This window comes from Danio rerio, chromosome 21 (assembly GCF_049306965.1).
Source record: "Danio rerio strain Tuebingen ecotype United States chromosome 21, GRCz12tu, whole genome shotgun sequence".
In the NCBI taxonomy this organism is placed as follows: Eukaryota; Metazoa; Chordata; class Actinopteri; order Cypriniformes; family Danionidae; genus Danio; species Danio rerio.
In genome coordinates this window covers 22,513,388-22,538,489 of record NC_133196.1, presented here as the reverse complement: position 1 = coordinate 22,538,489, position 25,102 = coordinate 22,513,388, and the positions used below count along the sequence as shown (strand labels likewise).

Sequence of the window (25,102 nt, the reverse complement as noted above, 5' to 3'; positions counted from 1 at the left end):
AGGGAAACCAACAGATAAAACAACATAGAATACATCCTATGTTGAATACATCCAGCGTATAATTTAATGTCCTTCTGATATCATTTTAATTTATGTGTGTGTGTTTGTACAGAATGGGCTGACGCCTCTGCACCTGGTTGCTCAGGAAGGGCATGTGGGCATTGCAGACATGCTGGTGAAGCAAGGTGCTTCAGTCTATGCAGCCTCAAGGGTAAGACATTGCGTACAGAAACACACACACTCACTCTGCAGAGCCATCTGTAGAATGTCCTAGAATACAGACCTTAGAGCCTTGTGTAATGCAGCCTATGTCACTGCTAAATCAACAACAAAAGTATATCTTTTTATTCAAAAAACAAAAAAAGTTTGGAGTAAAGAAATCAGCACTGAGCATTGATAAACAGTTATTTTTTGCTAACGTGTTCTGAGTGTTTTAAAGCATTGCTACTCCGGTGTACAACAACAAACTAAAAAACTTAATACACCCCATATTAAATGTTTTAGATTGTTGTTGTGAAGTGTTGTTAAATGTTGTTTGTTTAGAGGTGTTGATTCTCTGTTTCCTTTGGGTGTTTCTGTGAGGGTTTTGGGTTGTTGTGAGACATCTAGGGTTAACAGAGTTATATAGGGTGTTGCTATAGAGTTAGACCCTGTTTACACTAATACATTTTAGTTTTAAAACGTATTAGTTTTGTTACGGTTACGCCATCTGTCCACACTACGCTGACACTACGAGCGCCGAAAACAGCGTGTTGAATATGCTGAAGAGGCTGTTTTCATTCTAAAATGCTGCTGCTCTGTCTCAGTGTGGATGGGGGAAAGCAGAGACGTCTGAAAACGAGAAAATCTGATTGGGGCTTTTTTCTCAATATTAAGTAGCCTACACACAGTTCAGTCCTGCATTCTCTCTTTGTAAGTTCAGACTTCCCAAGTTAGAATTGAAAAACAAACTCCAGAGGACACATCGGGTAAATCTTATAAAGGGAACAGTGTACTGTACTTTATAACCTCATTCACATCACCCTGGCTACGTTGTTTCACTTTCTTAACAATAAAATGAAAACATGATATAAGGAACTACCTATTTTCATTTTGATATTAACTTAACACTAAAAATGTTGAGGCGTTTTTTAGCTACATATTTATATGTCCTTCATCTTCCTGAATATTTATAACAAAGCAGAGCCGATGCCATTACTGCCTCCTTTCATTTTCATTAAGAAATATGAAACATACCCTGTCTCTTACACTGAATATCAGTTTTAATAATCAATATTGGCCATTATAAAAGTATAACATACAACAAGTGTATACCATATAGGAAATAAAGGCAAGCAGTCAGTCATTATGCAGAATCAGTGTCCGCGGTTACATTAATTTATATATTAACCTAACTTATCTTTGCGCCCAGCCAAAACACATTACCTGAGAATAAGAAATAGATTCAAAAGACATAGATATAGACAACAAGATTAATTAAATATAACGTTTAACAAATGTAGTGAGATTAGAGATAGTGAGATTAGATCCAGCGGTAGATCCTTGATATACAGTCTGACATGGACAGCTTTCATATGGATAGATGTGCTCAAAGCACGCTGCAGTGCATGCTAGAGTGTGTGTGTGTGTGGTCCCATGATGTGCGTTTTCAGGGGTGTAATGTAGACACAGAGTTGTTTAGAAACACTGGGTAAAACGTCGGTGGAGACGCGAACCGTTTTCATTCTAAAAAGCTGTTTTAAAACTAAAACGTATTAGTGTTAACGGGGCCTTACAGAGTTAGGGGTTGCCAAGGTGTTTTTTAGATTGTTGCTGTGCTGTTGCTAGGGTGTCTGAGGGATTAGTTACTGAGGCAGTTCAAAGAATCTTAGCCTCAAATCTTATTGATATTCTACTAATTAAGGGATAGCTCACCCAAAAATGGGGTTGTGGCTGAAAGGGCATACGCTGCATAAAACATATGGCAATGTAATTGGCGGTTCATTCCATTGTGGCAACCCCTGATAAATCAGCTAAGACGAAAAATAGTGAGTTTACTCAAAAAAAAAAAAAAGTTTCTGTTAATTCACTCATCCTGAGACAATTGAAGATGTGGGTAACTTTCTTTGGCAATGATATATTAAAGAAGATTTTTAGCTGAATTTATGGTCCATGGTGATTCATATTATGCAAGTCTATGGTCATTTGTTTTTGAGGTTAAAAACATACAAACAAGTCCAAATTACTCCCTGTGGTTCCTGGTGATATACTGTTATCTTATGAAGTGAAATGTTCATTCTGTGCAATATTTACAATATCAAAAGGTTCTCGTTGCACTCAAAACTAGTGAATGCAAGCTTCTGGTTGCTTGATGGCGTGTGCACTCAAGTGTGAAGTGACAAGCCAGATGATTTTAATCATCATTAAAATCCTTTTAAGTGTTGCCATGACAGCACAATAGCGCTATTACAAGCATCAGGAACAAGTATACTACATATTCAGTTGAAGTCAGAATTATTAGCCCCTATTTACATTTTTTTTCTTTTTTTAATTATTCCCCAAATTATATTTAACAGAGCAATGACATTTTCACAGTATGTCTGATAATATTTTTTCTTCTGGAGAAAGTCTTATTTGTTTCATTTCGACTGGAATAAAAGCAGTTTTAAATTTTTTATGAACCATTTTATGGTCAGCATTATTAGCCCCTTTAAGCAAATTTTTTTTTTGACAGTTACAGTACAGAACAAATCATTGTTATACAATAACTTGCCTAATTACCCTAACCTGCTTGGTAAACCTAATTAACCTAGTTAAGCCTTTAAATATCACTTTAAGCTGTATAGAAAGGTCTTGAAAAATATCTAGTAAAACATTATTTACTGTCATCATGGCAAAGATAAATAAATCAGTTATTAAAAATGAGTTATTCAAACTATTGTTTAGAAATGCATTGAAAAAAATTAGCTCATTGTTAAACAGAAATTGGGGAAAAAATAAACAGGGGGAGTAATAATTTAGGCGGGCTAATAATTCTGACTTCAACTGTTAATGTCCTACTGCACAGGTCTTTGCATTTCTGCTGAGCATGTACAGTTGAGGCATAGATAAGTATACGTTTACATGAGCAGTACAAACACAGAGTGGATTATTGAGCTACTTTGATGTAGTAACTGCTCTCACAGACATCACTCCATTCAAATAAATGTAAGTGGACGCTCATTTCTATGTCATTAAGCGACTGGAAGCTTGCACACACTCCACTTGTCGTAGCACTGAGAAATGTTTGCCCAAAAGACCTTAAGAAGTTTTTGTCATAGGACCTCAGTGTTTCATCAGGATCTGCTAGGATTGATTTAGACTTTTTTGTGTTTAATTTTATCCTCATAAATGGAGATTGACTTAAATTTAATGAACCACTAAGGACCACGGATTCAGCAAAAAATCTTCTTTAATGTTCTACTGAAGAAAAAAAGTCACCTACGTCTTCAATGGCCTGAGGGTAAGTAAATTAACTGTAAATTAAAAAATTTTAGGGAACTGTCACTTTAAACATGAAATTCCTCCAGTGTATGGTGTAAAGTTTTAGGTATTATTTATGTATGTGTTGTTAACAATTTGTCTGAATATGAAACTAACTCTATCAGCATAGTAATGATATTGCTTGTTCTGGCAAACAGAGCTACTACAGATTTTATGAGATGTATTAAAATTCATCTGTGACCTTTCACCTTTTCATTATTCATTCTTCACATATTAAAATGCCACTGATCATCTATATGCATTGGAAGTACTCATTTCTTCATTCACTTCCTTTCTTTTATCATTTACACCCTTTTAAACCTCTCACTTTTCTCTCTTAGATGGGCTACACACCCTTACATGTGGCGTGCCATTACGGGAATATAAAGATGGTGAAGTTCTTACTCCAGCAGCAAGCACACGTAAACAGCAAGACAAGAGTAAGTGTTCTACTTCTGGATGCATCATACACAGGCCTTTTCAGTGTTGGTACATTACACACTTTTGCATTCTCTTTCTCCCTCATCTTCCTTTTCCAGTTGGGATACACTCCTTTACATCAAGCAGCCCAGCAGGGGCACACAGACATCGTCACCCTGCTGCTGAAACATGGAGCTCTGCCCAATGAGATCACCACTGTGAGCGGACCCTCTTACCTATACTTGAAATACAACCATTTTTACTTGCAAATAAATAAATAAAACATTGTATGAATGGTTTGTTCTCTTAAACAGTCCTGCTTTAACACAATTTTTTGCAGTAAATGCAAGCTATTATTGAAAGGTTATAATCTTTAAAAACTTTTATAGTGCATATACTGTTATAATATAATTTTATTTTCATTTCGTTTTATATACAATTAGATTTAAAGTGCAATAAATTCCAAATTAATTTAAAAGGTTGAGCTAAGTATGTTGTTAATTGTAGCCCTCAAAATTATAGCAATGTGTTTTCCTATCAAATTTAATGCATTAAAATACATTTTTTAAATCCTTATGAATCCTGAAATTTTTATTTAAACTGAGGAATTATGATTCAAGGCATATGTATTGAGTTAGTATGGTTGCTGTAACACTCCTTTCCCCACCAAATGAGACAGATTAGGGTTAGAGTTCTATATGGTTATATAGAATCATTTTTAATCAGATACAGACATTGGTGGAAAGAGTACTGAAAAATCATACTCAAGTAAAAGTACCATTACTTGCCTAAAATTGTAGTGCAACAAGAGTAAAAGTATCTGTTTTAAATATTACTCAAAGTATGAGTAAAAACCTAGTCATTTTAAAAGTGCTTTAGATGAGATATAGGTTGTGATGCCAGGTGACCAAAATTCAGTGTATAGCCAGCGTCTAAGGACAATGTTATTGTGAAGACCAAAAACAACATCAAATGACGTTGATACAGTATTTGGTTGATTTTAGTTTGTGTTAGAAAGTAACCAAAATCCAACATCGGGCCAACATCCTAATCTAATGTCATATTGATGTCAAATACTTACATTTATTTATCAGGAATGGCAACCAAAATCCAGCATGTGAGAGACATCATAGTGGAAACGTCCACACAACGTCAAACTGTAACATCATTAGATGTTGATATTTGGTTGCTTTTAAGTTAGATTTTGGACATTGACGTCATTAAATATTCTGGTTTAATGCGTGTGAAGATTTTGGACATCTTCCTGGACACTTTTAATGCTTCCAAACAGTTTGCTGCAATTATAAATCTGAGGTAATTCATTATGAGGCGATTTACCTTCTATGTTTGATTTGATTGGACAGGAATCACAGGATCTTGTCTAATCCCCATAGACAAGAAACAATAAAGTAGTGACTGCAGCTTGAAGGAAAGTAGTGGAGTAAAAGTACCGATACTGCACTAAAAATGTACTCAAGAGAAATTAAAAGTACACATTTTTAAAACTACTTAGCAGAGTACAATTTCTGAGAAAAACTACTCAATTACAGTACTTTGAGTATTTGTAAATTGTTACTTTACACCATTTGATGCACATGTGAGATTTTTAACCTAACTGTTTTCTCTGTGGCAGAATGGGACGTCACCTCTGGGTATCGCTAAGCGGCTAGGGTACATCTCTGTGATTGATGTGCTCAAACTGGTGACTGAAGAATCCGTATCAATGGTGAGAGCCGTTTGCACCTCATAAAGTGCATCTGATCTGAATATGTGGCTTTTGTTCCGTTGCCTTTCATCTCTGGTTAATCTCGATATCATCTTAGAGTTGTAAATTTGCCATCTTGATTTGTTCATATGTTCCTTCTCCATCCCTCAGATCACCACAGAGAAGCATCGCATGAGTTTCCCCGAGACGGTGGATGAAATACTAGACGTATCTGAAGATGAAGGTGCGTACAGGCGGCTCAGATTGGATTTAGCCTGAAGGATCATACTGCAGTAAATGCCACATTAAAGAATTGATTCTTAGCTGCACTGACAACTTCTTAGTACCATGAGGTTGGTGCTAGACTCTATTAAAAACATGAGCCAGTAGGCAGATATGATGGTGGGTCATATCCTAAAAGTGACAGTTTGATGACAACTAGCAGTTAGAGATTTTCTCACACTCATAGCGCTGTTTTGGCTATGTACTTGACTACACAATGTGTTTTACACATGTAGGATCATTTGTGTAGATGAAATCAAATTTTGCCAGTTATAAATGGGGATGTCCCGATCAGTTTTTTTGCCCTCGAGTCCGAGTTATTTTGATTTTAAGTATCTACCGAGACCGAAACCCAACCTGATACTTCTATAATACATAAAAAAATAAAGAAGAGCGAAGAAACAGATCCAGGATGTTCTTTATTTTTTATTTAATTCTTCTTATTTTAACATTCAACAACTCTGTTAACAAACAGAGCACTTCTGTGAGGTAGCTTGAACAATCAAGTAATAAATAACATAAATTCACTTTTGGACTTTAGTGCAACAGTAAATATAAAAAAAGCCTAATATAAAACCTCAACAGCACCTCAACTTAAAATACACGGCAGACAATCCCAAGTTTACGTATCTCACAGTTTGCTATGACAATGTTGTGATTATCAACTTTAAAATAGCTCCAGACCGCAGACATACTTGCTCTTTCTGGTTCAAGCTGCTTCCGTGTTCTACTTTGCCAGAGTTTAACCAATAGCATCTCTGCAACAAAGTGATGTCATGCCACATGCGTTGCTGTTTCTGTGTGAAGTCAAGAAAGAAGTCTAACTCTGTGTCACCGCATAACTATAGATGTGTTAAAAAGTAACAAGAATTTATATATACATATACAGTTGAAGTCAGAATTATTAGCCCCCCTGAATTGTTAGGCCGCTTGTTTTATTTTTTCCCTAGTTTCTGTTTAACGGAGAGAAGATTTTTTCAGCACATTTCTAAACATAATAGTTTTAATAACTCATTTTTAATAACTGATTTATTTTATCTTTGCCATGATGACAGTAAATAATATTTGATTTGATATTTTTCAAGACACTTCTATACAGCGTAAAGTGACATTTAAAGGCTTAATTAGGTTAACTAGGCAGGTTAGGGTAATTAGGCAAGTTATTGTATAACAGTGGTTTGTTCTGTAGATTATCGAGAAAAAATATAGCTTAAAGGGTCTAATAATTTTGTCCCTAAAATGGTGTTTAAAAAAAAATTTTAAACTGCTTTTATTCTAGCCGAAATAAAACAAATAAGACTTTTTTCAAAAGAAAAAATATTATCAAATATACTGTGAAAATTTCCTTGATCTGTTAAACATCATTTAGAAAATATTTTAAAAGAAGAAAAAAAATTGAAGGGTGTTAATAATTCTGACTTCAACTGTGTTTGAGTCCTGATCGGGAGGTAATGTTCAATTCTGTTTGAGACTGAAACCATGTGATTGGGCCCTATTTCAGATCACGTGATCGGATCTGGACATCCCTAGTTATAAAATTTTTTTTAAAGATGAATGACTTAATAAAATGTAGACTGTAGACTCAAAAATCGAGAAAATTTGCTGTTAATTTACTCAACCTCGGGCAATCCATGATTTAGGTGAATTTTTTTTCGTTAGTACATTAGTCAACATTTGAAATGAATCAAAGTTTTGTAAAAAAAAAACTTAAGACAAGTATGGTTGTTGTGTAATAGTTTTAGGCAATTTTCATAAGCTTGTTTGATCTACTTTAAATGTTGACTACTGTAGATCAATAAAAAAAATGAACAGCTACTTCCATTCTGAGAGTCAACCCCTCACATATATATGGCTCTCTACAATACATTGAAGTGAAACAAACATTATTTACAGAATTATTACTGTACCTTAAATTTATAGTCACAAGAAATCCTGTTTATTTTTGTGAAATGGTCCCAACGGACAGTTTCCAGTTTAAATAACTGGTTCAGTAGTTTGTTTTTTTGTTTAACACAATTTTTTTTTACTAAAACATCCAATAATAAAATTAAATTACATTTCTAAAATGAATTTAAATGATTTCAATTCACCATTTCAATTCATCACTGTCCAAAAGAGAGTTTTGACTGAGAAGCTTGTGGATCTTTGGTTGATTGAGCTGAGAATGAATTGTTTTTAATTCCAACATCACTTTTGACAATTTACCTGAGGGAATGTTTGCAGGTGATAATGTTGTAAATTATTGCTAATGGTGTGTGTTTTTAGACGGGTATTTTTTATTTAATAATAACTGAACTTAACATCAGGAGTCATGGGTACTAATTATTGTTATAATTTTGACTCTCAGGTTCAGGTAACCTTTGACTTACATCTTATAAATCACCAAGCACATCCTTTTTTTTTTGCAAAACAATTTTGCAAAAATGCAACACACAAAAAAGCTGAATACATGTGCTGAAAAAGGCTATGCTGGGTTGGCGCACAGGTTTCACTCTCCCTCCAGCTATAGTCACTGTTCAGTCTGAAGCAGCTTTCACAGTGGATGTGGAAAGCGCTGCGCTAAGAAACCTATTCATTTCAATGGCTTGCACTGAGCAAGGGCAGCTTGTTGCTGTGCCAACCAAGAGCAAGAGCAAGAGCAAGTCAAAATAGTTCAATATTCCTGTCTGTGTTTATACTGCTCATATACATGTAAGCTTATCTATGTCTCAACTGCACATGCTCAATAGAAATGCAAAGTCCTGCTTGACAGGACATTTCTATGTAGTATACTTGTTCCTGCTACTTGCAATAGCGCTATTGTGCTGTCATGGCAACAGTTAAAATGACATCTCTCGTTAACTCATTAAAATTTTACTGCCAATAAAATTAGCTTATTGTCTTTGTGTTTTTTTCTATTAGTTATTATTATTAGTTAAATTTAAACAAGTCTTACAATTCTTTTACAATTATTTATTAAAATAGTAATAATAAAATTATTATTTCTTCAAAGCATTTTAGGTTTCTGTTTTACGTATAGGCACATCCAGAATAATTGGTTTTGGGTTTCGGCCCAAAATCCCTACTAAAATTCATCCTTAATTCCTTGAGTTCAACAGTTTTTTTATTGTTTTACTCCTGAAGCTTCTTTGGCTACAGTCATCAAATAGGTTTGTTTTTTATCTGAGAGATATTTGATATATTTCCCTTTATTCAGGACTTTGTTTAGGATTAAATAAAGCAAAAGCAATTTTTTTGTGATATTCTAAACTTGCTGTAAATTACGCTAGCATTGCCAGGCTGAAATGTTCCTTCTTCCTCCCTGCTGTAGGAGTTGCTCAGCTAACATTAGGTAGGAGCGTCTCCGTCTCTCTGGTTTGGTTGTCCGGTTTTCAGTGGTTCGTGAAACGTGTGCCTCCATTTCAAGCGCTTTCATTTTGTCTCTGGCCCTCAAGTCTCTCTAACTGCTCTCTATTCCAACATGTGGCTTTATGTTATTACGACGTCGACCCCTTCATCATTGTGTGGTCATGACGTTTGTTTTTCTTTACTGACAGTAACATGTGTCTGTTGATCCATCATTGACAGGACTGCATCCAAAATTACTTTACTTTACTTTTTAAATCACTGTTTGTGACAGAGTGTTTCTTCAACCATTGGCTCATGGTTCCATTTGGCCTAATTCATTAACAAAAGCAAAATAATCCAATAAAAAAAATTACTCTGCAAGTCTATTACATATTCTATTCTATTCTGTTTTGTTTTGTTTTGTTTTGTTTTGCTCTATTCTGTTCTGTTCTATTCTGTTTGGTCTATTCTGTTTGGTCTATTCTATTCTGTTCTGTTTTGGTCTATTTTGTTATGTTCTGTTCTATTCTGTTCTGTTTTGTTCTGTTTTTTATATTCTGTTCTTTTCTGGTCTATTCTAGTCTGTTCTGGTCTGTTGTATTCTGTTTTGTTCTGCTCTGTTCTAATTTATTCTGTTCTCTTTTGTTCTGTTCTTTTCTATTATATTATATTCTAATAAAATTAATATAATTAAATAAAATTAGGCGGGCGAGGTGGCGCAGTAAGGTAGCACATTCGCCTCACAGCAAGAAGGTTGCTGGATTGAGCCTCGGCTGGGTCAGATGGCATTTCTGTGTGGAGTTTGCATGTTCTTCCAATGTTCGTGTGGGTTTCCTCCGGGTGCTCCGGTTTCCCCCACAAGTCCAAGGAAATGTGGTATAGGTGAATTGGGTATGCTTAAATTGACCGTAGTGTATGAGTGTGTGTGAATGGATATGGATGTTTCCCAGTGATGGGTTTTGGCTGGAAGGGCATCCGTTGCTTAAAACATAATATGCTGCATAAGTTGGCGGCTCATTCCGTTGTGGCGACCCAAGATTAATAAAGGGACTAAGTCGAAAAGACAATAAATAAATAAATAAAATTGCATTAAACCATATTTTTACTATAATTTAAAATAATATTAAAAATAATATTAAATTATATTAAATTAAATGGTTTTATTTGCTTCCACATAAATTACGTAATTAAATTCTTATTTTTATTCTTTAAAGGTCTGATATCATTTCTTCAAAATTTCTCATAAACAAATTGCAATTGGTGTTGTCTTGATGTTGTGATTGAAATCCGGGTTATTCCACCAAATTTTGATATTCTCTTCCAAAGTTAAAACATTTGTTTGGTGTAGTCTAAAAAACACTACAATTGCCTGAAAACATGACATCTTTTTATTATTTTATGCAAAAAAATTTGGATGAAATGAGTCAGTATCTTACAGAATAAAATTAAAATAGTGTTTTCACTATAATTAGTACATTTATTACAAAAAATTCCAAGGAAGCTGAGAGTTATATATAAATGAATGTAAAACTTCAAGTTATTTATTTTATTCTTTTTTTTTTTTTGCTTCCTTGTATTTATATATGTACATTTTGTATAGACAATATTTTGCATATATTTTTGTGATGGATTTTCATATTTTGAGGGATAGGTAAAACAATATAAAAATTACTTTTTTATTGAAACGCATCTATTTTATGAAACCAATCAACTGCTGGGACATAATTAAGGCCTGTAGTTGAAGAAACACCCATAGATGAGTCTCTCTTTATCCAAACACTATGGGAGTCACACTGGGAGTGGATAATTTTGCTAATTGACTAATGATGATTATTTGACTCAGCAGAGGGCTCCAAAATGAACTGACACAGTGGCTGTTTTACACGTCTCTGAACACCTGTGATTAAGGCCCTACAATAACACCAAGCAATCTCTCCCATGCAGATTAAGTGTGATCTTCTTCATGTCCACTTCAGTAACCAATGTACCATGCAATCTTATCCAGTATCTTGATTTCTTCATGTTTTCCATTGGCTATGTACATATGTGTGTGTGTATGTGCTTGGACCCGGTGAACGAGTGAAGTGATGTTTGTGCTCGATTGGGAATGATGGTGGATTGCGAATGCTGAAATAACTTCTGAGCTTCTCTTCCTTCCTGTTTTTGTTCCTGCCAGTCTCTCGTATCAGTGTGTGTGACATATATTTTGTGCCGTATGTAGGTGATGAACTCCTCGGGATGGATGGGGCTCGCTATTTGAAGCTGGATGACCTGAAAGACCAGGATGATGATTTTTTGTCGCCTAAGAAAACCCTTAGAGACTTTGAGAGCGGGATGGGCACCACGTAGGTCACAACTTTAGAGCACAATCAAATCAAAGCCTTTTGGCTAAGATGCTAGAACCATCTCTTTAAAATAAAGTGATGAGTCAGATTATAACTATTTTCGTCGTTCTCTCCAGACCGTACTCTCCTGCAATTCCCAGAATTCCATGCGTGTCACCTGAAACTGTCATGTTGGACCAGGTATAGTTGTTTTCTGTGTTATGTGCTGTAATAAGAATTGCTTCTTGCTGAAAGATATTTGTCTAGTGAACTTAGTTTCATTGCTTGGTTTCTGGCAGCATTTATCAACAGTTTGACAGCACCTACTGTACTGTTCACAACAACAATAAATATAATAATAATAATAATAATAATAATTCCTTACGTTCATATAGTGCTTTGGACACTCAAAGGGCTTTACACATTGCGGAGAATCTCCTCATCCACCACCAGTGTGCAGCATCCACTTGGATGAGGCGACGGCAGCCAAATTGCACCAGACCGCACACCACACACCAGCTGATTGGTGGAGAGGAGACCGAGTGATGAAGCCAATTATGATATAGGGATGGTTAGGAGGCCATAATGGACAGAGGCCAGTAGGCAAATTTGGCCATTTGGGATTTTTAACGACCACAGGGAGTCTGGACTACGGTTTAACATCTCACCCGAAAGTTGGTGCTCATTGAGTCCTCATAAATATACTGAGGCTTTAGGACCCACACAGACCGCAGGTTGCTGGTCTCACTAACACCACTATTTTATTTTATTTTTTATTTATTTTATTTATTTATTTTATTTTAGACATGCGCTATAGGTAAATTAGATTAACTAAATTGGCCGTAGTGTATGAGTCTAAATATATTGATAAATTTGCCCTTAAGGATGTCCAAATTGAGTCCTTAGCCATGTATATTACTAATCAAAAAGTAAATTTAGAAGTTTACACTAAGACATTTTCATGGTGCCTTTCTGGAACATGGGTTGAAAGGTTGTTTGATTATTGTAATGCATGTTTTGTTTGATTATTGTAATGCATGTTTTGTATTTTTGGTTTCTTTTGAAATAAATTAGAGGCTCTTTTGAAAGTTTTCATCCCTAATGAGCCCTGTACACCTGTTTAAGATCCACTGGTCAACCTTTATAATGATTTAAAATGTAACTTAATAGAAACTAATATATACTAAATGCATATATTAAAGTTTAAATACAGTATAGACTCAGTATTTTAGACACAACAATTTTAGACCCATATTGAGTTAGTATTATTATTTTTTATTGTTGTTGTTGTTTGGCTTGATATAGATGTTTTAAATTGGTGATGGTTGTATTTAGGGCTCTGCGGCACCTGAAAGATTGAAAACCCCTGATTATTTTATCACTTTTTTATTATTCTTATTTTCATTACTATTTTTATTGCCTTTTTGCCATCATTAGACAGAAATGTAAAATAAGAGATGAATGTTGAGAATGAGGGAGCAAGAGAATGTTCTTTAGAATACAGTATCAATAGAGTATCTATAGAAATGTATCTCTGACCACCTGGATTTAAAGGTGTTTGATTATTTAATGCATGTTTTGTATTTTTGTTTTGTTTTTAAATCAATCTTGAGGCCCTTTTGAAAGTTTTCGGGCATAATGAGCCCTGGACTCCTGCTTGAAATCCACTAGTCAAGCTTTTTATCGACTATTCGAAAGTAAACGCCTGACCAGCTGCCATGACCTAAACAGAGTTATCATCTCATGAAGCTGTCATTGTATCTCTGTTTGTGTGTGTGTGTCTTGCGTCTGTGTGATCTGTCACTCCTGCGTGTCTGCAGCACACACCTGTCCCTTTGCCAAAGGAGTATGACGAGGACTCTCTAATCCCCAGTAGTCCTGCCACAGAGACCTCAGACAACGTTAGCCCAGTGGCCAGCCCCATCCACACTGGGTCAGTGCACATGTTTCACCTGCAACCTAACCAAATCTAATGAGCAGATGATTCATTGTCAGTCAAAATACCTTAAAGTGACAGTAACCACACAAGGGATGCAAACGACTAATCGATTACTGATTGACCTTATTGATGGTTGATTAAGCATGGATGTCACTAATGTGTATAGTTTTGAAAAGCATATGCAAAATTACAATAGATGTAAGGAGAAAATGAAGTGATTTATACATTCATTTATTAAAAACTTTGTGCTACTTTTCTTTAAGATAGAAAAAAAGCATAAGTTTAGCATCCGGGTGGTTGCATTGTGCCAAATCCATTGTGGAGAGCATTGTCGGATCATTTATTATCTAAAATGGATTGGCATATCATCTGACTCAACTGGTACATTTAGCTAATGACCATGTACTATATTAATATTCAGGGGCGGACTTAGTGATTTGGGGGCCCTAAGCAATTCCATTCCAAGCATTGAAACTCGAAACATTCTCTTTCTCTATAAGTATATATTTTTTCTCTGTAGTTTTTTTTTCTAAATAAACTGCACGTTAAAAATATATTTTAAGGGGAACCTTTTTTTTCCTAGTGTAGAAATTAAATACAATAAATTCACAAATAAAAAAGTTCACAAACTATGTGTACAGTTAAGCATATTTGTAATTAAATTTAAGTTTTGCATGCAGTACAGTACAACAGTAAGTTGCAGTAAGGATGTCACTATGAGGGCCCCCGGTTTTGAAAAAAAGTAATAACATTAAAATCTTAATGGTTATCAACAGATTTTACAACGTATGATGCAAAAAGTATAAATGAGATATGATTCATTTAGGCAATTCTTGGCATTGGTCAGGGCCCCCTAATTTCCTGGTGCTCTAAGTAACTGCTTACCTTGCTTATTGGTTAAGTCCGCTCCTTTTAATATTGTAGACTGAAGTAGGCTAATAGCTTTGTCCAAAAAAGGGGTTGTTCCCAAAATGAGTGGATATTTAAGTTGATGTTAATGAATGCATGTTTTTAATGTAAAAAAAAAACAGTAAAAATCTTTCTTTTGGATTAGGATGTTTGCGTTTTAAGTGTCATTTGCACATGACACTAAAGTAGACACTTTTTGCTTTATATGGTAAATAAATAATGAATTAATTTAAATATTGAAAAATCTTGGGAATTTTACATTTATATTATTTTTATATTTGGGAAAGTAACATCTTTATTCCAGTTGTTACAAACTTGCTAAAGGCTTCTTTCTGCTTTTATCTCCGTTGTATTTATCTGTTGGTCATAAATGCTTATTTTTATACCTGTCTTCACCGTCATCAAGCATCTAGGAGAAAGTTCTTTTGAATTGCTTTAATGTTTTTTTTAATGCTTCAGGAGTCTGATTTTGCTCACCGGCTGCTTGTTTGACAGGTTTCTGGTCAGCTTCATGGTGGATGCGAGAGGCGGGTCAATGCGGGGCAGCAGACATAATGGTCTGCGTGTGATCATCCCACCGCGCACCTGCGCTGCCCCGACACGCATCACCTGCCGTCTAGTCAAACCGCAGAAACTCACCACTCCTCCTCCTCTGGTGGAGGGAGAAGGACTCGCATCTCGTATTATCTCTCTAGGGCCTTCCAGCATGCAGTTTCTAGGGTAAGAATGCCATTTGTGTGTTAAAGCTGCATGATTAATTCTTAAATGATCTCGATTTAAACACCCAATTTCTAAAAATCATTCTGCTTTGTTTATTTAACTATTGACAAGTAGGATCATATTGGATGTTTGATACAGAGAAAGAAATTGACATATATAGTGTTAAAGGTGCCCTTGAATGCATTGTATGTTAAAATTGTCAGTTGATACCTACATGGAAGGTATGTAACATAGGTAAGAGCAAAAATTCTTTCAAAAATGGTTTTATATGTCCATTTATAACCCTAGGAATTGGCCATATCATGAAATACTCTGATTTTAGCTCTGCATTGCTCAGCGTGGCTCATTTGAGTCACTGACACTCATACAGGGTGATTGTGAAACACACACAAACAAAATAACCATACTTCAGTTGTCAATTTTTTTTTTATCAAGTAGATAACTTGTGAAATGACAGTAAATTCAACTGAGGTAGTGGATATCAAGTTAGCTAGGAGCATGAGCTCTGTAAGCAACATAGTGTTCTCCTAAGTTATGTGTGTGAATGAACTATAGGCTACATTATCATTTTCCCAAACATAAATGCACTTAAGTTTGACTAAAAACTCAAACTTAGTTTTATGATGTTAATTGCTGTCCTTTCACTCTGTTGCGTCATTACAATGTACACAAACGATTTCACAATATACGCCTTAAACCAGTGGTTCTCAACTGGTTTGGTCATGGGACCCACATTTTTTTTTATAGGAACTATAATGTAATTTTAGGAATTATAATGAATTTGTATTTATTTGTTAACATACACAAGTAGTGACAGATAAATCGTAAGAAAATCACCAAGACTTACAAATAAACAATATTTTATTATTGTCATTAAACAAAATGTCTCAAATTATAGAAATATTACAAATTAAAAACAACAAATGTTTGGTTTCTAAAAGTGCTCTTGTGAGCGCACATCACTACATATGACAACCTGAGGTTTTAAGCCTTTTTTTTCATAAATATATGTAAATCCATACTTTACATATTCGGGGTCGTTCTTGCGCTTCGACTTATTTGTTGCTATAATTAAATGAAATTTCACATGTCAATTGGTACAGTTGTCGCTCGCGTATTTCAAAATAAAAGTCTTGTATAAGCAAAACAAGTTGAAAATGAAACATTTGTTGTTTTTTGACCACATACTCTGCGACCCACAGAAAATTTTCCCGCGACCCACTTTTGGGTCGCGACCCACCAGTTGAAAAACACTGCCTTAAACTAAGTAATAGACCTTGTGTCTATTCTGACTAAATCAATCTTTCTCGGATTTAACAGTCTTCTCATGATGACTGTGTTGAGATGAGATGACATGAGATGCCTGTTGAATTAAGCATTGGTTTTCAAAATAATAGTCCAAGATACATAGGATATGTAATGAGCTGTTAAAACCTTTTTTGCATTTTAAGCATTGTTGGTATCTCACTAGGAAATGCTGCGGAGGGTGTTCTGAGTGTTACATAGCTGTGTGATGTACTTTTTGTCAAATAAGTTTTATTGAAGACCAAGGTTCAGAAAGAAAAGGATTCTCTGTTTTACATATGTTGTCCACATAAAACAGGCAAAGCAAATAAAAATTAAAAAAGGAAAAACAATATGAAAATCATAACAATAAATAAATAAATAAAAAAACACCCACTAAACAAGCAAATTTGTTACAAACACCTGTTTGAACAACAAAGTATGATGACAAAGCATATTACTACATTACAGAAATTATGCATTAATCCAGGGGTTCTCAGACTTTTCAGCCCGGGACCCCCAAAATAACAATGGCAATGACTCCCACTATTTTCAGAAGTGGTTATAATCATGCAAATGTTGCACACCACACTTACACAAATGATTAGGCCTATATAAACATAAGCATATTGAAAACACATAAAAAGTGCAACCAAATAATTTTTTATTATTATTGTTTAATATTAACCTCACCTAATAAGACTGGCAAAATATTTAAGTTACATTAGAAGTCTTTTCTTGGTTTAATTTTGGAGACTGCCACTTAAAGATTATCCTCTATGTTCAGTCGTGGCCTGTATTTATTTTAAATGTACTTGAGTGCTGTAAAGGTGTCAGAAAGTTTAGCTAGTGCCATAAAATCAATCTGGTGCAACTGAAGCTATTGCTCTGTCGTTAATCTAATGTAAAAACCCTAAGGGTTGCAATCCAATGTAAAAAAAAAAAAAACAAACAACAACAACAAAAAACCTAAAGTCTGATGGCTTTTTTTTTAGATATTGTATTTTTATGTAACTATTTTAATCTTCTGTAGGTTATGGATTAGTAATAGTAATTTTAAAAATTTATTCAAATTTATTAGATTTTTAGAAATCACCTATCATTGTCCTGCGCCCCCCTTTGAGAACCACTGCATTAATCCACAAGGTTGTTTTCAAGGTAACAGATAAAAGGATTACAAATTTTGTTAAATTGTTTAAGTTTTCTTTTTAAATAGCATCTAATAATTTGCTCCCAACGTAACATTGAGGTAAGTTCTGCTAGCCACAGTTTACATGTAGGGAATTAATTTTTAGTGTTATGTTCTAATTCACATAGTTTTCTGTAAGATTTTATTTAAACAGGATTTATATAAGAAGAATTTAACAATGGTATTTGGGTCATTTCCATGTAATAGCTAGGTATAAACAGACACTATGCTAAAGGACCTTTAAATTACTCAGTGTTATTATTTCTGTGTTACTAAACATTCAAATATGCACAGCGGTACTGGGATGTTTACTGTTTGAATATAAATTTGATGTCTGTGGTAGTGATTACAAAAATAATAAATAAAATAGAGTGAAAAATATAAACAAAACAGAGGATTTTTGAAAACCTTTTTATTGTCTGGTGCCTTTGTATCCTTTCTATCATCTTTATTGTGTTTTGTGCATGTGCAATAAATTGGATGAAGACTTTATAGCTTGAATGAGCAATTATTTGAAAAATCTGGCTGGCTAAAGAATTTAAAATATTTTCAGAAGTATCAGGATTACTTAAGATTCAGCCTGAGGGAGACAGAATGAGGGATGTCCTTTCTTCCTGCTGAGTAAATGGAATACAATATTAACTAGATTTTTGACTTTTTAATCCTCCCCTTCAGGCCAGTGATAGTGGAGATCCCTCATTTTGCATCGCTGAGCCGAGGCGATCGGGAACTGGTGGTTCTGCGAAGTGAAAACGGCTCCGTATGGAAAGAGCACCGGAATCGCTATGGCGATGATGTTCTGGAGACCATCCTCAATGGAATGGATGAAGGTACATCATATAGAGTTTTTATTTAGAGTTTTATTTTCTCTTCCCTTTTCTCTTAATTTTACATCATTACTGTACAACAATTATTCGTGCAAAACATAACCTTTGACCTTGTTTTTATCAGATCTGGAAAGTCAGGAAGAGCTGGAGAAGAAAAGAATCCGCCGCATCATCTCCACTGACTTCCCGCTCTACTTTGCGGTGGTGTCACGTGTCCGGCAAGAGAGCGATCTCATTGGTCCAGAGGGAGGTCAGCTGGCAAGTAAACTGGTGCCTCAGGTCCAGGCCATTTTCCCTGACACAGCGGTCACTAAGAGGGTCCGACTAGGCCTACAGGTGAGATTTTAAGAGATTTTAGAATGTAGAAAGAGAACGCAATTTCATATATTCATTCATTTCATACAAAGTATATAATTATGATTAGAAACGTCATCCCCATTCACAAACTAATATATGGAAATCATTTTGTATAATAAAATTTGTCAAAATGACCATTAGTAAGTTATTCATAATAATTATAATAATTACTTGTATACTAATATTACTTATTATTCTTAAACTCTTAGTTCTAAATTCTTAAATTCTCTAAATTCTTAAATTCTTAAATGCCGGGGCCAAGGTGGGGCCACAGTTTAGAGAGAGGAGGCAAATCTTTTAATTGGTTCTTGCACTATATGTTTAAACATTTAACTCTTTTTGTCCTATTACAGTATATATTCATATATTATATAGGCCTATCATATGATTTCATTGGGTTAGTTTTACATCTGCAAATAACAGAGATATCAGAAAATCATAGCTTTACCTTTAGCGTTTCTGTAAGAAAGAAAATAATTAGATCAACAAATACGGGGGACTAGGGAGAGTGTTGTAACATGGGATTAGTTCATTTTTAGCACCCAAAACTAAAAATTTTCATCATTTATTCATCACTTGTTCCAAACATGTTTGACTTTCTTCTGTTGAACACAAAATAAAATGTTTTAAAGCAAGCTGGAAATCTGTAACCATTGACTTCCATTATTTGTTTTTCCTACTGAGTCAATGGTTACAGGTTTTCAGCTTTCTTCAAAACATCTTCTTTTGTTTTCAAATGAAGAAAGAAACTGGATTAAATTTGAGTAATTTTATTTAAAAACTTGTCAGTTAGCCCTCTTGTTTTTGATACAGTTTTTGCATAAACAGGATTGTGTGGATAGTAGTTTGCCAAATTAAAATAACTTTAACTCTGTGTTCTGGCTTAATCTCTGACTGTGAAAAACACATATCAGGTCATGTTAACCGTAGTTTTTTGGGTAAATGATGTCCATAATTTTGACAGATTTTCCATTACAATTGTTTTGTAACCTTTTTATAGTGAAAAAAAAGTGCATTGATTCTAAACTGCAAGTGTCCGTGTTGCCGGGTAAATGACAGCACAGAACCCGTCTTTGCTTTCACTATTAATTTCGCCATAAAGCGCACCTTTATTGTTGACATAACAGCTCAAAATGTTCATTTGAAACAACAAAATGATGACAGCTATGAACTGAATCACAGAAAATAAACCTTGTAGCTCTGATTAGCGAATGACATGTTTAGTCTGATATAATATACTTTAGTCTAGTCTGATATAATATACATCTGATATACTATGACCATTAATATACCATTTTTGGTTCGTTCTGAAACATTCCGCTTTAAAAGCAAACCTCGACAAGCAACATTGTAACAATTTCAATCTCTGTTTCGGAACAAGCCAGTCGATCTACAGGGATGAAAGCCTTAGTAACAGGCATCACTGGCATCCAACATAAATTAAAGCATATCTTTTTGTCCGAGCTTTTATATTAATCAGCAATGACTTGGAGGAGAGGGGCACAACAAAGGCCAAACTGATTTAAAAGGGGGCCGGTCCCCCTGTGGCCCCACCTATAGATATTACTCTGATATTACCTAAAGAAGAATAAAATGAATGTATGTATTATAAATAGCTGTAATAATGATTATTATCAGTTTTAAAAATCTGTTCTAAGGTCAGTGCCTTAAAGGAGACTTAAAAATAAAAAAAACTTGAACTAATCTCATTATTAAATGAAAAATTAATCTTTTGTTTCTTCTCTTGTCATCACCCAGGCCCAGCCAATTCCAGATGAGCTGCTGACTCGGCAGTTAGGAAACCAGGCCACATTCAGTCCCGTTGTGACAGTAGAGCCTCGTCGGCGCAAATTCCACCGCCCAATCGGTCTGCGCATCCCATTACCTCCATCCTGGAGGGAGAGTCCACGAGACGCTGGAGAGGGGGACACCACCAGTCTCCGCCTCCTCTGCAGTGTTATTGGTACAGTCCGATTCTCATCCATTTCAAAGCAAACATTGTCTGAAAATGATATCTGTGATCTGGAGAATGGCAGTTTTTCCTGAACGCCAGTCTTTTTCAGCCTTTTGTTTTCTGCCAAGCTGCTTGGATAAGGGCTGAAACAGACTGGTGTCCTGCCTGGAGAGGGACACTGGGATAAAGATAGATTTAGCAAGTTCATTCCAGATGGTGTTGGTTGCAAAAAAAAGGGATTTTATAAAAAGGTGTAAACTTTCTGCAGGTGGCACTGCTCCTGCTCAGTGGGAAGACATCACTGGCACTACCAAGCTCATGTATTCCCACAACTGTGCCAACTTCACCACCAATGTGTCCGCAAGGTGAGAGATAAAAGCACTCAAGGGCACACCAGGATAAATTTATTGAACAGTAAAACTAATTTTTGCATGGTGTTTTACACAAAAACATGCTAATTTATTGTTTTTTATTATCTTTTAAGCAATTATAATCTGTTTTAACCAATAAATATGTATTTTCTTTTCATTGATATTGCCTTAATTTATTTGAATTATTTTTTTTTTACTCCCAGCACAGTTGGATTTGTAAAATATACTTGTGAAAGTGTTTTTATTTTTTATGTTATGTTAATTTTGTTATTTAATACCTAGTTTGGTGTAGGTATCTTGTTACAATTGCAGCATTAACTCATTAAATAATACTAAATTTGCTACAGCATTGCCAGTGTGTGCAAGTAAAAAATGTCACATTTAAATCTTGGTGAATTTGCCCCCTTAGGTTCTTTGCAGCCCATAAAACAGACACAAGTGTATAATAATAGACAATAACAAGTTAACAATGTCTCTTGTGACCCTGTGTTTTCGGTGTCTTTTGTACATGCGTCTGTCCTCTTGTGTCGCTGCAGGTTCTGGCTGGCAGACTGTCCGCGAACGGCGGAGGCCGTGACCTTCGCCAACCTGCTGTACCGTGAGCTGATGTCAGTTCCATACATGGCCAAATTTGTGGTATTTGCTAAGATGAACGATGCCAGAGAGGGCCGCCTGCGCTGTTACTGCATGACTGACGACAAAATAGACAAAACCCTTGAACTACACGAGAACTTCTCTGAGGTTGCCCGCAGCAGAGACATTGAGGTTAGACATAAAATCTTCTTTATCTACAGTGGAGATCAAGAGACAACAAGTTTTAAACACCTTTTTCAGAATAAAATGTACAGTATAAATAATCTTCATTGTTCAAAACTTTTAACGAATTTTAATTGTAGCTATACCATACCATTAGAACAGTGTTTTACAAAATACTTGAGGCACTTCAACAAAAAAAAGTGATCACAATTAGTTTGATTGTAGCACAAAGAAAGATTACAGCTAAATTATTTTCCAGTGGAAAGTATTTTCCAGAGATTTTCAATCAAGTTTACATCAGGACTTTTGGCTGGCCATTTCAATATTTCATCGTTTTTAGCTTCAAGGAACTGCTTTTCCGGTTTTGCTATGTGTTAGGACTCATTGTCCTGCATGAAATTTGCTGGCTGATGATGAATGCATGACAGGAACCACATGTTGCTGAAGGAGCTTCTGATAGACATTCACATTCATTCTGTCATGTGGCTATAAAAAAACGCCAGGCTGCTGCTAAATAAAGCAAAGCTGAAACCATGAAACTTCACCTCTGCCATTTATTGACTTCTTTACACACTTTGGGTTCAGTTTTTCCCCAGTTTTAAGATTATCATGTTTTCATCTGTCACAAAGACATTAAACTTTCTTTCATCACTAAAGTGTACTTTCTGTCTCCCTTTTGCCTTAATTTAACCTGTTGTTGGGTTGTAGTCATATTATTATGGCTCGCCATCTTGCACAATCTGTGAAAAATGGATAGATTGCCTGCTAGCTAAAAGGGGTTTATCATATAGTTAATCCTATATAATTAAGGAAAATGAATGAATAACATAACTTCAAACAGGACTTAGCTGTGGCCTTTAATTTAATGAAATTGTAGTTTGTTCTCTAATTTTGATCTCCACTTATGATTACTGCATCAAAAGTCACAGTTAAGACTTTTACATTGTTTCATTGTTTGATTTCAGTGTTTGATGCCATATTGTGATTTTTGATGACAGAGTACCTTTACTTTAGTTGTTGCGTTCTTATTCAACTTATTTTTAACATTTACTAAGGCCAGAAATATTGAAATGCAGCTGTGAGTGTGTGTGTATAGACAGTAAAGTGTACTCCTACGTTAATGGTGGTGTCTCTGACTCACTCTGACTCACTGCTCTGTCTGTGTTTCTCCTTGTTTTCCTCCCACAGGTGATGGAGGGGATGCCGCTGCACTTGGAGTGTTCTGGAAACCTGGTGCCCGTCAGGAAAGCCACCCAACAACCTCGTAGCTTCAGCTTCCAGGCCTTCAGAGACAACCGGCTGCCCGTCTCTGTAAAGGTCTGTTCATCTGTCGCCCCCTTACCTTTTTCTGTCTGTCCTGAAGTGTGTCGTAGGAAATATAGGCTGAGAAGTACATGCCGTCTACCCCTGTTTCAAAAATGTTTTTCTTCAGTCAGCCTACACATTCTTTGTGTGCCATTGAATGTGTGACATTACTGTGTGTATGTATGCGTGTGTGTGCGCGTGTGTTAGCATTGTCAACCACTTTTTCTGGTAATTTTGTTGATTTTATGTTCTCCCTAATGTCTCCAGTAGGGCTGCACATGTATTTGAAATGTAGGGGAACTGACAGTTTTAACCCCAAAATGGCCAGTCTATCAGATGAAGAAGAGCCGGAGTCAGAGATTCAATTAAACAGAAAGAATACTGAAGATAGTTTGCAGTTTCATCAGTACTACTCTTGTAGTTTGTAGGCCGCTCTGCTTACAATCTTAAAACAACAACAGTTATTCTCTCACATAACATCAGTAACGGTGTCATACATATAGGTGTTTTATCCTGATTGGTTAAAACACAGATAGACTCAGGGTGCTTTCACACCTACACTTTTGTTTCGGAACCTGTCTAGTTTGCCCAGTTAGCGTGGTTCGTTTGGCATATGTGAACAGGGCAATCGCGCTCTGTTCCGCGCCAAAGTAATCGCTCCGAGACTGCCTGAGAGAGGTGGTCTCGGCTCGATTGAAACGAACCCTGGAGTGGTTCGATTGCAGTGAGAAAGTGATCCGATCCGAGCACGGTTATATCATAGTGTTTTATGGATATGTAATAGGCATACGGCTATATAAAGAGAGAATTATGAGTATGGCGGGAAGTTTCGCAAGTCTCCGGATGCCCGCAAACGAATGATGAACTCCCGGTAGTCTCGCGCCTCCTACCAGGTCCTCAAATAGGCACTCTTCTCACCCCTCCCCACCGCATCTCTCCTCGCGCGCGCACCTTGTCAATCACCACCAAACCACCACCTCTCCTGACAGCTGAGCGGGACGCTGGAAAATAAACCCTGACACTGTGAGGAGAGTTTACTCGCACGTGACTTGTTTTAGCTCTTTTGGTTCGATTAAAAAACTTTGCAGTGTGAAAGCGAACCGCTCCAAGAGCAAAGAGCAACAATGTAACAATTTGTAATCTCTGTTTCGGAACAACTGAATCGATTCACAGGTGTGAAAGCACCCTCAGACAATTTCCATGTGCGTGTGTGTGTGTGTGCGTAATTCCAAACAATATCTTCCAATGATGGGTGACTCGTGGCTATCACTGCCAGCTCACAGCAAGAAGGTCACTGGTTAGTCCCAGTTGACATTTCTTAGTAGAGTTTGCATGTTCTCCTCGTGTTGGCGTGGATTTCCCCCAGGTGCTCTTATTTCTCTCACAAACCAAAGACATGCGCTATAGGTGAATGGAATAAACTAAATTGACCGTAGTGTATGAGTTTGAATGAGTTTGTATGGATGTTTCCCAGTACTGGGTTGCAGCTGGAAGGCCATCCACTGTGTAAAACATATGCTGAATAAGTTGGTGGTTCATTCCACTGTGGCGACCCCGACATTGTTAGTCATTTTTCTTACCAAATTTTTTATCAGTTACATTTTCTGTAAAGCTGCTTCTGACCATGACGTAACCACACTAAAGGGTTATAAGAGACGTGTTTAGGGGATTATATGCAACATCATTGTATGCCTTCATTTTTAGGAAAAGAGAAAGCTCCACTTATGTATTGTACTTAGAGGGAAAATGTGCTTTATGCAGTGTTAAAGTTATATAAAGCTAATTATATTAATATATTAATAAATATTAAGCATCTGAATTGGTACTCGGTATCGGCCGATCCCAATGATGAGGAATTGTTACTTAGTATCAGCTCCAAAAATCCTGATCGGAGCATCTACTAATTATCATTTTTATTTCAGTTAGTTTTTC

At 35.7% G+C, this 25,102-nt stretch overlaps 1 protein-coding gene across 50 annotated transcripts in view; it reads left to right on the top strand.

Annotated features, from left to right (window-relative positions):
- Window positions 1–25,102, top strand: part of ank1b (ankyrin 1, erythrocytic b) — a 129,145-nt gene that overhangs the window by 80,766 nt on the left and 23,277 nt on the right. For 27 of the 50 annotated variants that reach the window (XR_012396744.1, XR_012396735.1, XR_012396733.1 and 24 more), the window contains 16 exons: window positions 113–211; window positions 3,843–3,941; window positions 4,041–4,139; window positions 5,555–5,647; window positions 5,798–5,870; window positions 9,219–9,239; window positions 11,457–11,580; window positions 11,697–11,760; window positions 13,380–13,492; window positions 14,903–15,127; window positions 18,276–18,430; window positions 18,552–18,763; window positions 20,543–20,747; window positions 21,007–21,103; window positions 21,646–21,874; window positions 23,054–23,182. Coding sequence is in view for 32 of the 50 variants with exons in the window: in XM_073935272.1 (XP_073791373.1) it covers window positions 113–211; window positions 3,843–3,941; window positions 4,041–4,139; window positions 5,555–5,647; window positions 5,798–5,870; window positions 9,219–9,239; window positions 11,457–11,580; window positions 11,697–11,760; window positions 13,380–13,492; window positions 14,903–15,127; window positions 18,276–18,430; window positions 18,552–18,763; window positions 20,543–20,747; window positions 21,007–21,103; window positions 21,646–21,874; window positions 23,054–23,182 (2,037 nt within the window). In the remaining 18 variants the exon portion in view is untranslated. The remainder of the gene's footprint in view (window positions 1–112; window positions 212–3,842; window positions 3,942–4,040; window positions 4,140–5,554; window positions 5,648–5,797; window positions 5,871–9,218; window positions 9,240–11,456; window positions 11,581–11,696; window positions 11,761–13,379; window positions 13,493–14,902; window positions 15,128–18,275; window positions 18,431–18,551; window positions 18,764–20,542; window positions 20,748–21,006; window positions 21,104–21,645; window positions 21,875–23,053; window positions 23,183–25,102) is intronic. The other 23 variants (XR_012396747.1, XR_012396746.1, XR_012396740.1 and 20 more) reach the window with 1 other exon arrangement.